We start from the raw sequence: 11747 nt of genomic DNA on the forward strand, positions 1-11747 counted from the left end.
GGCTATGCTGATTCTTTGCACGCAGCACTGCCGGATTATTCAAACTGCAATGTTGGGAGCTGGTAGACGTCATTGAGTCGCGAATCGGCTGCTGGCGATTGGCCCACCGTCTTCGAAAATGGGAGAACTATCACGCTGTCAACCATGGCTCTCCAGCGGGGACGCGGGACGCTTTAATTATAGGCGAATATCCGTGTATAAAATAATATAACGCACGCAAGTAATACAAATTATATTATTCTAGAATATAGATACTCCGTACAGATGGGTATATAATGCAGTATTCATCATGATATGTAGCGCTATTGATAAGTCCCAGCTACGGCGAACTATTGGCACATCTGGCTTTGCTACCTCCACATCGACTTGCAAGATCGCCTCTGATCCACAGCACCGTTAATAGATACATGTTGGCAGCTGAGAAGCCTGACATAGCCCCTGTGGGGTCTGGAGTTCCTGCTAGCACAGGCAGTGACATGATCTAACAGCATGCAGTGTACTCCGCATACACTGGTGACCCCACAGCAAACGGCAAATAATTTGCACATCTGCGTGAATCTCCGGAAATCGGATGCAATATTAATGCGCCAAAAGGCGCGTGCTGCATGTAATCTAACGCTAGCCCAGTCAAATCTATTCATCGATCACTATCTCTTATTTTTACTATTCTCCCTGCTCCTCAGTATCTTAATATGAGGACGACAGGAGACGCCAAGACTGGTTTCAGACTGCCCCACACGCGGGCGTCCCCTGTCTGGTAGCTCGCGCTAATCCCCAACCGGAGTCCTCGTGTTTGACCTGCCAGGAACTTTAAGCGCGGCGCTAGGCTGAGACAAGAAAACATCGGCATCCGTTCCACAGACGTCCGGTCCGTCACTACCAATCGCGGACTGCCATCGGGATTGCGTCTCCACCCGCATCGCTGCATTCGTCACGCTTCGCCCTGATTCGGCCTGTTCCTCAACATAACCAACAGCCTAGCCTATACCGGGACTAGTGTTCCTGTATCGACTGACGCCCATTGGCCCCGGCCGGCCACGGGCTGTTTAAGGTCCAAGGAGGACCACGGAAGGCCAGTTTCGTGACGGGCAGCTTTGCCATGGTTATGCTGGTATGACATTGGAGCCCCTATTGAACTATTCCCAGCCGTCGGTATTAGTATCCTGAGCATTATTACATTATTATTGTCGGCAGCAGCATATTACATCACTCTCCTTATATTGTTATTATTCCTGCCAGCTTGTTCAGTGTGGGGCGACCGCGTGGATCACTCCTGCTCCTTTTCGTTCTCGCTCGTGTGCGTATCGACTTCTTATTCTTCTTATTATGATTGCCTTGTCCCACCTCCTAACCTCTTCTCGTAACAGATCCTGCTATCACCCTGTCAGACATGTCCGACAATCACCAGATTCACCACTAATTCACCCTCGGTCTCCTCGTACCACTCCTGCAGTTGGGTAGCACTCCAATCAACACCTGCTCGGGTAGCGCTCATTCGTCCTTCCTGGCCTGTAGTCGCTCGAGCCTCGCGCTGCTGTCCCTGGGAAGCCAGCACCTAATCGTCTCGACAATAATAATAATAATGGGTCGCCAATCCGTCCGATCTCCTTTCTTGATCACTGCGCGATCCTCCAGTATCATGGCTGAAACCACATACAAGCAAAAGCCATCGCCAACGCTGAGCAGCCAGGAATTCCCCCTCTCTGATAGAAGTCGGAAGGCCCACAGGATATTGGGAGACTACAATTCGAGCCCGCAGTTACCAAAGCGCGAGGAAAACATCAACAACACACTCGATTCCAGAGGGTTTGATCGCTATTCCCACGCAGCAGCAGCCCGAGAGCCAAATCCAACCCCCTCCCACCACGAACTTCGTGTGCGCGCATCTTCGCCACTGCTCGGTCGAAATTACCACTCCAGCCAGCGTTCGACTGTATCTTCCCACCACTCACCAGAGCTGCCCCAAGTACGAAAGTCGGGCTCATGGTCAGATCTTCGACCCAGCCCACATACCGACTCGTACTCGTTTGATACCCAGTCGCAACGAAGTCTGGCCTTTGGTGTCGTGGAAGATATGAGAGGCATTCTCTTCGCCAACAAGGGACCCATCCCGAAAGACGTCACTCCAACAAAGCCAGAGTCTGCCAAGGACAAAAAGAAGAAAATGCGCCCTAGCCGAATTGACCTCTCTCTTCTTTTCCCCAAACCCAAGCCGGCATCTGCTCCACTTCTATCTCCTCAGCGATACACAAATTCCCCGTCCCCGGTTCATTCGGAGTTTTCTGCCACGAAACGGACGAGCTCCACCAAACTCACCAAGCCTCGTTCTAGAAGCAATAGCAGGAAAGAGGTGCAAAAGGATGTCATCCCGGAGGAGCCGCTTCCAATACCTAGCCGACCGCGTAAAACGCAAGTACTCGATTGGTTTGACATTCCTGTCGAAAAGTCAATCCGTGTGGGTGGCGTGAATATCGAAGACGATACTGAGGTTGATGACGAGGACTTCTCTCCCAGCATGGTCTCGGATCCACCACCACAAATTCATCTGCCGAAACAGCACAAGGAAGCCAACCTTGCACTGCCAACCTCTGCCAAGGCCGCCTCGAGAAGATCATCTTTAACATCTCGCGCATCCCGCCGCACATCGTATACCATTGATTCGCATCTCAGCCCTCAGCCGACGACCCCTTTCTCCGAGCGCCTTAGCACCTCCCTTCAAGCGTGGCAATCTGAAGGAGATCTACGTTTGAGGAATCCTAAGCCTGCTTTATCTAAAAAGAGCAGCCACAGCACTCTTATGATTAGTGATCTCACAAAAACTAGTGTGCTGTCGCTGTCGTCATCGGAAGATGAAGACGACGGCGAGGACCGCAGAGAAGAGGATGAGAATTACGGCGAGCTACTCGTGAAACGAGCTACTCCCCAGCGGGCATTTCGCGAAAGTGTGTCGACCTTTGAGGACTTTGAGCCCGAGATTTGCACGGCTGAGGCTGTCGTTGCTACGAGAGGTCATGCCTTGACGCAGCTCAACAGAGCCCACTCAAAGATGTCCACCAGCAGCTCTGACTCCCACAGAACGGCTCGGCGCCAATCACACGGCCATCAATCGTATTCTTCAAACCCCAGATCTTCTGTCACGGCAAAGAGGCAGGACTCGCGCGCTTCTCGTAGAGTGTCACTGATTGAAGAGCGAGAAGAACTGACCGACACGCATAATGGCAATTCTCAGCTACGTCCCGTGCCCGCTTACAGCAACATGCACTCTGCCAAGAGGCGCAGTCGCATCATTGCGGTCACACGGCAGGAGGAGTCGATTCTGGAAGCTATGAGACTGCGCAATGGTCGCTTCACTCCCAGTATGTATGGCGAAATATCGACAACCCCAAATCCCGACTCCGAATCAGAGTCGACAACCAGTCGATCCATGCCGCCCGCTCCCCGCATTCAAGAACCCGCTCATACGCCAGACTATGGTACCTCATTTCTTCGACTGAGTACCGTAATGTCCCCGTCTCAGGGCACGGCGTTGTCTATGGCAGGTGAAGGTGCCACATCCAAAGACAAAGAAGCGTTTATGTCGCTGAGCTCCGCGTCTGATAACGAACAGAAAACCGAAACTAATTCCACTGCCTCTCCGCGACTGAGTCTGGCTTACTCCGAAACCCATTCTTCTTCCTCGACCACCGGCTACACCTCCCCAATGACACCGACTCTACCCATCCACCGTTTCTCTCCCCGAGCGCCTCCACCATCCCACGCACCACCCCCGATCCCTCCGGAGGCGGCAAAACGACATTCGCGTCGCAGAACCGATAGCAGCGAGGCGATCCGTCTTGACGATGAAGTCGCGAATGACAAGGAACCCGAGGTTGAATATCCCTTGTGGGCTATCAAATGGGCTCGCGATTCGGTCGACTTGGCTGTTGTGACCTAATCACACCCTTGACCTTCTCATAACCTTTCATTCTCTTTCCGGATTTTGGGCTTCATTTTGGACACGTTCATTTGCGAATCATTCCTTTTATTCTTTTTTGGCTCTCATTAGTGCATACTGCAAGCATAGGCTGGGAGTGTTTTGGACCATCAAAATGTGTGCATAGAACTGTATAATAACTAATAATTACCTTTTGATAACAACATTCCAGGGTCCAGCATGACGTCGTGTAGGCATAACTGGCAGTGGACCCCAAGCACCGGCGCCACTGATATTCTCACCACACATACATCTTCTCGGGCGCAGCATCTGAATACTGAGCAGTGTAACAACAATAACTCCGGTGCATGAAACATGACCACGCCCTGGTTGTTCTGGCCAATCTGTTGCGGTCTCGGCCCAAGCAGCCCCACTGCCCAGCGCGCGGCGGCTGCTGATTCCTCAGGCATTCAAGGCTAGTCAGGGGCTCGTCAGCGCCACCGCTTTCAGCCTACCCCGGATCGGTCGTCCGTTGTGGTCGCTTGTTTCCAGTCCAACAGGGGAAGGGGACTTGACAAAAAAATCCTCTGTGTAGACTACAACATTCTGTTTCTTTCTTATTTCTTTCATCCGAGTTTATTATCCAGTCTCCTATCGTCTCTCCCTCTCCTGCGTCCTCTCTTCGATGCGCTCGTCCGCTCCTGGCGATACTTCGATCACTACGCCAAGCTTTCGACGTCATTGATCTTCCTCGGCAGGAAACCCCCTACCCCCAGCGTCAGGCGCACCCAGCGATCGCATAGGGTGGAGTTCATATATTCTTCTGCCATAGACAGACTCTTCTGGCGACCGGGATTTGAGAAAAACACACTTCTCCCCGTCCGTACAACAGAGGGATAGGCGGTTTTCCCGGTGGCGGGACACACACAAAAAACCATGGGAGAGAATACGCGAAAGTCGAGGTTTCCTTACCACATCACATCTGTTTTTCTGGTATGGGTTGAACTCTCGCCGAGTTGGTGATAATATGATGGATCGGGGCTGATTGATTACATAGTTGATGATACAGTATGCAGTCTCCGTCGTGGTGAGTTACCCAAGGCGCGATGCGACTTATTTGTTGTTCTTGTGTCGCTAATGCAATAGTTGCGATGCAGCTGCTTCATTATTCACGGGTAATGCCAGCTGTTGGTGGGAAACGATATGTGACTTCCACGGCGGTATTCCTGACTGAGGCGATCAAGTTGGCCATCTCTTTGACAGTGGCCTTGTATGAGGTTTCCAAGAAAGTTCCACCATCGATGCCCGCCACGTCCCTGTTTTTCTCGTTGACAAATGCTGTATTTTCGGGTGACAGCTGGAAACTTGCGTTGCCGGCAGTCCTTTTCACGCTGGCTAATTCGCTTCAATATCTAGCACTGTCCAATGCGGTGCCTGCCACCTTCCAAATCACGTATCAGATCAAGCTGCTCTTCGCCGCTGTCTCTGGCTTCTTGATACTGCGTCGGAGTATTCCCATGCGCAACTGGGGGCTGCTTCTATTCCTCGCGATCGGCGTCGCCCTGCTTCAGTTGCCGGGACAGGAAAGCGACCAGCTTGTCGCTCGGGATGATCATCTGCACTTTCCCCGATACCTGGAAGAATGGAAACAACGAACCGCGGCTGGCGCGGGAAAATTCCAGAAACGATCTGCGAGCTATGAAGGAATCGAAGAGGATATGTTGCTCGAACACCCTCCTCTGAACTCTAGCATTGGGCTGTTTGCGACCCTCGGTGCATCTGTTGCCTCGGCACTGGCAACGACCTATCTCGAAAGAGTAATCAGGGATAGTTCCACACAGAGGTCATTATGGATGCGGAATGTACAGCTGGCTCTGTATTCCGTTTTCCCGGCCTTGTTCATCGGCGTTATCTTCCTCGACGGCGAGACGATCGCGAACCAGGGGTTTTTCGGTGGTTACAATTGGGTTGTATGGACTCTGATTGCCGTTCAGACAATCGGCGGTATTGGTGCTGCTTTCACCATCGCGCATACGGATAAGACTGCGAAAACTATGGCCACTGGTTTGAGTATTATTTTGAGCACAATTGTCAGTTTGTCTGTGTTCGACTTGGAGTTATCAGCAAACGTAAGTGATGTTCTCATACCTGCGCGTTTCAAGTATACTGATATTCGTGCAGTTCTTTATGGGTGCAGCGGTAGTTTTGGTTGCCACATTCCTCTACAGCAGCCAGCCATCCAGTATTCCTATCAAAATGCGACCGCCTCCAATTCGCATTGAAACCTATGAAAAGGGAGAAGACGGGTCGCAGCTGGTGTCTGCGCCAAACGACTTCTCCATCAAACTGCCAACCACCCCATTGCTGTCTGCTGCCGGGTTGTCTACGTCGCGCCCAGCGTCTCCAAGCTATTCGAGGGTCAAATCAAGCGAGAATGCGCCGAGTGGTTATTTTCCCAAGTTAGAAGAGTAAGATGAACAGCATAGGACGCGCATCGTCTGCTTGCTTGGTGTTGGTATTAGAAGGATCAGAGATAAAAGGAGTGTATGTTAGTATTTGAGGGCTTATCGGACAAACACGTTTTGCTTTTGGCACCAGTCATAGATAGCATGGGATGGATTGGATGGATTACTGGGGGGAGCTCGTTTTTGATGCATAATATACCACGATTTATGACAGCTTTGCTTTTGTGCTAGTCTATTTGCTAGAGAATTACAGAATGTTTTCTCTTTATTCTTTCTTCCTGCTGTTGCTCGGCAGTCGCTCGCAAAGGGAAGGTGCGAGATCAGCTCCTTCCCCTAACATGAGCCCACTCAACCTCGACTTTCAACCGTCCTTTTTCTACTCAAGGATTTCTCTTCTACATAACGAAGAGAGACAGTCGGCATCGTCGAGAAAGTTGATGAGAAATGTCTGGAAAGTATTCCATCGCGAATCACCTGCCCCGTCAGCCTCTACTCCCATTTGATGATGGAGACCCCCCGTTCGATACGTTCGGTGAGACCGTAGACGCTATTACTTATCAGACAATGTCTGACTTGGGTTTCAACCAGATCAAGAACTTTTGGCCGAACTTAGTGAGCAGCAAGGGCTTGCTCAACTGCCAGCATCCACGCAGATCCGAAATGACTTTCGGCGGACCCCAGCAAGAGATCTTCGGCCACGCTTGTCGGGACCATGTAAGTCGGTACACAGAATTAATATTTCATCGGGTTACTTGTCTTGACTCATTATCTAGTCCCTGTTCCTAGAAATACCCCGATCGCAGGGCAAGAGTCAAGCTCCTCAGATGCCGGTTCACTATCTAGTCCATTGATGCGGTATTTCAAACCCACTCAGTCTCAGGTTTCTTCGACACCGACCACTCTAGAAAACCGTTACTGGCCATCTGCTATTGATGACAATCAGATTCGGGTGGAGAAGACCCCATCTCAAGGGAAAGGACGGCTGCCTCGTCAGATAGCCTTCAGCCATGCGTCCCCAATAGTACAAGGCATCAATCTCGTCTCAACCCAAGAGCTCCCCGATCGGTTTAGATCTCTTTTCCCTTTTCCTCTTCTAAATGCCGTGCAGTCAAAATGCTTTTCCCACGTTTACCAGAATGACTACAATATAGTCCTGTCCGCTCCAACAGGCAGCGGCAAAACCGTCATTATGGAACTCGCAATATGCCGTCTAGTTAGCAACCTGAAAGACAGTTTGTTTAAAGTGATTTACCAAGCTCCTACGAGATCCCTCTGTGCGGAACGTTTCCGCGATTGGTCTACCAAATTCACCTGCTTGGGTTTGCAGTGTGCCGAATTGACTGGTGATACCGAGTATTCCCAGCTCAGGTCAATTCAAACTGCAAGTATCATAATCACCACCCCGGAGAAATGGGACAGCATGACAAGGAGGTGGAGAGATCATATGAAGCTGATTCAACTTGTCAAGCTCTTTCTCATTGATGAGGTTCATGTTTTGAATGAGAGTCGTGGGGCTGCACTTGAAGCCGTGGTTTCCCGCATGAAGTCCGTCGCCTCTAATGTCCGGTTTATTGCTTTGAGTGCAACGATACCAAACTCCGAGGACATTGCAACATGGCTGGGCAATAGCGATACTCTGCAGCATTTACCGGCACATAGAGAGCACTTTGGAGAGGAATTTCGTCCCACGAAACTCCAGAAATTTGTTTACGGCTACCAGTGCAACGGCAATGACTTTGCGTTTGACAGGTTCTGCGGATCTAAGTGAGAAGACAATTTCTAGATCAATATGGCTCGTTCGCTCACTTAAATTTGTCTAGATTACCGGAGATTATTTCTAAACACTCGAATAGAAAGCCAATAATGATATTTTGCTGTACGAGAAATTCCTCTATTGCCACCGCAAAGGACCTCGCCAAATTGTGGACCAATACCATACCTCATAGGCGACCTTGGTCAACGGGGTCAAGAATACCTACTGTCAAAAACCCAGACCTGAAGGGTACGTTAGTATATTTACTATAATAAGACATCATTTTCTAATAACCAATAGCCGTCGTGAGCTCTGGGGTTGCTTTCCATCATGCTGGCTTGGAAAGTGACGACCGCCATGTTATTGAAAAGGCTTTTTTGCAAGGCCAGATTAACATCGTCTGCTGCACGTCTACCCTTGCAGTTGGCGTCAATCTACCATGTTACCTGGTGATCATTAAAAATACTGTCTGCTGGCAGGAGGGTGGATGCAGGGAATACTCCGATTTGGAAATGATGCAAATGCTCGGACGCGCGGGCCGTCCGCAATTTGATGATAGTGCCGTGGCAGTCATTCTGACGAAGAAAGAGCGTCTTTCGTACTATGAGAAGCTGGTTTCGGGGACAGAGCAGTTGGAAAGTTGTCTACACTTGAATCTAATCGACCACATGAACGCAGAGATTGGACTTGGAACAATCCAGGGCATTGAATCTGCCATTAAGTGGCTTGCCGGGACCTTCTTATTTGTGAGACTAAGAAGAAACCCAACTCATTACAAGCTGAAGGAAAATGCGGACCGACGGGATGAGGATGAGATGCTTCGGCAAATATGTGAAAAGGATATGAAGCTCCTCAGAGAATGTGAACTCGTAACTGCAGATGAAAACTTGAAGTCGACCGCCTATGGAGACGCAATGGCAAAGTACTATGTCAAATTCGAAACCATGAAAATATTGCTGTCATTACCTCCTCGGACAAAGCTTTCGGAAATTGTAAGTTGTTAAATAATGCTGTTTCTATCTTTTCGCTAAAAGTTTAGCTCTCGGCAATTTCTCAAGCCGATGAGTTCCGCAAGATTCGTCTCAAAGCCTCAGAACGTTCTTTGTATAGGGAATTGAATCGTGGCGCCGGTACCCGATACCCGATCAGGGTGGATTTGTCTCAGAATGCTCATAAAGTCAGTCTCCTGATTCAATCAGAATTAGGTGCAGTTGATTTTCCTGCTGCGGAGCAGTATCAGAAACACAAATTTCAATTCCAGCAGGATAAGACTATGGTATTTTCCCATATAAACCGTCTTCTCCGTTGCGTTGTTGATTGCCAAATTCATAACAAAGACGGAATAGCAGTTAGAAATGCACTGAGTCTTTCCAGGAGTATTTCAGTTCGAGCTTGGGAGGGCTCTGCATTGCAAATGAGACAGATTGACCAAGTAGGAATTGTTGCCGTGCGGAAGCTCGCCAGCGCTGGAATTACAAGTATCCAAGAGTTGGAAGAAACGGAGGCCCATCGAATCGACATGATACTGAGCAAGAACCCGCCTTTTGGAATGAAACTACTTTCGCGACTTGCTGATTTCCCAAAACTACGTGTGACTGTTAAGATGATAGGCAAGGTGAGATAGTCAAGACACATTCTGAAATTAGGTGGTTGGTTAAGAGTGGTATAGGCAACTAAGCAAGGGGAGTCAGTTAGAGTTAATATCAAGGCAGACATTGGGTTTTTGAATGAAAAATTGCCAAGCTTCTTTCAAAAACGTCCAATATATGTCTGTTGCCTGGTGGAGATCTCGGGTGGTCGACTTGTGGATTTTCGACGTATGAGGTGAGTTGCCCAGCCTTGGAAATGTGTCTTGTGCTGACAGAGCCTGTAGTGCACAGAAACTCCAAAATGGTCATGAGATTTTACTTAGTGCTGACTTGACGAGTGCATTGCAACATATAACATGCTATGTCATGTGTGATGATATTGGTAGGTGCATATTCTGGATTTGGTAAAACAAGAGACAGTTGCTAAGGTCATGGTAGGCGGAACCGCTCAATGTGCAGAGCTAAAACCAGATATTCCAGCATCGTTGTTTTCTAGAGACTTTCTTCCTGAAGATCCGACTAAGTTGACGGACAAATTTAGGATGAACACGTCGAGACGGAGAAGTAGCGATGTATCGAAAACAGCGAAATCCTCTAATAAAATCGATGTATTTGAAGATGACGACTACGCGGATGACGATTTTCTTACAGCAGGTAGGCTAGGTTGTCCTTTGATATGTCGATTACCTGCTGAGAGAATACAACGGAAGATCTCAACTCGCATCAATTGAATCCAATACTGACCGCCACGAATGATTTGAACTACAATCGAAACTCAAACCCTCAATCAATACGTGTGAAAGGAGATGACTTGAATGATGATGATGACCACCAACCAAATGTTTTGGTAAATGGTAAATTCAAATGCAACCATAAATGCAAAGACAAGTCGACGTGAATATCCCCAGTGTCTTTCAGAATATAACCAGAATACAATGCTAATTAACTATATAACCATATAGATGCAAACACTATTGCTGCCGGGAGGGCCTAGACAAGCCCCCGAAGGTCTACAAAAAGGGAAATTCGGCAGACATACCTCAAAGCCAGCTAACAAAAACCAGCCAGCTAAGCTTGATGCAAAGTGTTCGAAAGAACGCTTCGACGGCTAACAAGTCCTATAGCATTCAGAACTATGGCCATGATCGCTCCATTGACTTTTTGGATCTCACACAAAGCGACGAGCCGAAGCAGGTTGATGAGATCACATCGTCTTCAAAGGTCATAAGAATGGCAAAATTAGACATGGCCGTGTCACAGCCGGGAACTTTGAAGAGCGATTCTTCTAAACTACACGTCACCTTGAATAGTATGGGGGAATCGAAACGTCCGTGTTATCGAAGGGAGCATTCGTCCAGTGCCTACGATGATAGTGGTCTGGAAGAACTTTTTGCTACTCCAACAGCTTTGCTGGACTCAGACAGACGGCAATCAGTTGATAGCTATGATACAGCTACCATAGATCCTGTCTTTGATGAGACTGTTGACTTTTTCATGAGTTATCGAAACCAAACCACCAAAGTCACAAATCATAATGATGACATCGGCTGTTCTCAGGAACCTTTTGCAACTCAATCCAGGTCACAAGAGGGACATCCAGAGATCATCACGAAGTCTTCAGGTTTCCAAAACGACTTATCATCTTCGAGTGTTTTTCAAGTATCGAATTATTTTCAACCATTTGCGAGCAATAACGAAGCCACGAAACGAAAAGGTAGCACGCTAGACAATGCTTCTGATAACGAGGCGATTAAACGGCCTAAGCATACGCTGAAGGAAACCATTAACATGACCACAACCAAGTCCGATGCTTTGCCGATCTCAAGCAGCGGACATGAGAAGCAATCGGAATGGAATGACATTGATCAGTCGTTGCTAGAGGAGTTTGGCGACGTTGTCAACTTCATCGGAGATTGAGTCCTTCAATAGTATATTAGAAGAATTTGACTGCGCTGGCTGGTGTAGGGTTCTTTTGCTTTGAAAATTTGAGACGAAGTGTTACAGCGGTGTTGACAGTACTAATCAAT

The 11747-nt window shown here is 48.6% G+C and overlaps 3 protein-coding genes across 3 annotated transcripts; all 3 read left to right on the forward strand.

Moving 5' to 3' along the window:
* The first annotated feature begins 1343 nt into the window (after positions 1–1343).
* BGW36DRAFT_371272 (uncharacterized protein) lies at positions 1344–4178 on the forward strand. Its single transcript, XM_046215357.1, has one exon. It carries the CDS (start codon positions 1583–1585, stop codon positions 3932–3934), a length of 2352 nt encoding a protein of 783 aa, XP_046075039.1. The 5' UTR covers positions 1344–1582; the 3' UTR covers positions 3935–4178.
* A 196-nt stretch (positions 4179–4374) lies between these two features.
* On the forward strand, positions 4375–6646 carry BGW36DRAFT_371275 (putative UDP-galactose transporter). Its single transcript, XM_046215358.1, has 4 exons — positions 4375–4906; positions 4971–5000; positions 5071–6042; positions 6095–6646. The coding sequence occupies exons 1-4, from the start codon at positions 4850–4852 to the stop codon at positions 6383–6385; spliced, it is 1350 nt and encodes a 449-aa protein (XP_046075040.1). The 5' UTR covers positions 4375–4849; the 3' UTR covers positions 6386–6646.
* Positions 6647–7228: 582 nt separating this feature from the next.
* On the forward strand, positions 7229–11740 carry BGW36DRAFT_335821 (Sec63 Brl domain-containing protein; the record flags this gene model as incomplete). Its single annotated transcript, XM_046212950.1, has 9 exons — positions 7229–8142; positions 8199–8380; positions 8432–9123; positions 9171–9746; positions 9801–9955; positions 10005–10102; positions 10159–10374; positions 10431–10614; positions 10683–11740. 9 exons carry the CDS (start codon positions 7229–7231, stop codon positions 11635–11637), a joined length of 3972 nt encoding a protein of 1323 aa, XP_046075041.1. The 3' UTR covers positions 11638–11740.
* Positions 11741–11747: the final 7 nt, after the last annotated feature.

The sequence above is a fragment of the Talaromyces proteolyticus genome (assembly GCF_021365285.1).
Source record: "Talaromyces proteolyticus strain PMI_201 chromosome Unknown BGW36scaffold_3, whole genome shotgun sequence".
Lineage (NCBI taxonomy): Eukaryota > Fungi > Ascomycota > Eurotiomycetes > Eurotiales > Trichocomaceae > Talaromyces > Talaromyces proteolyticus.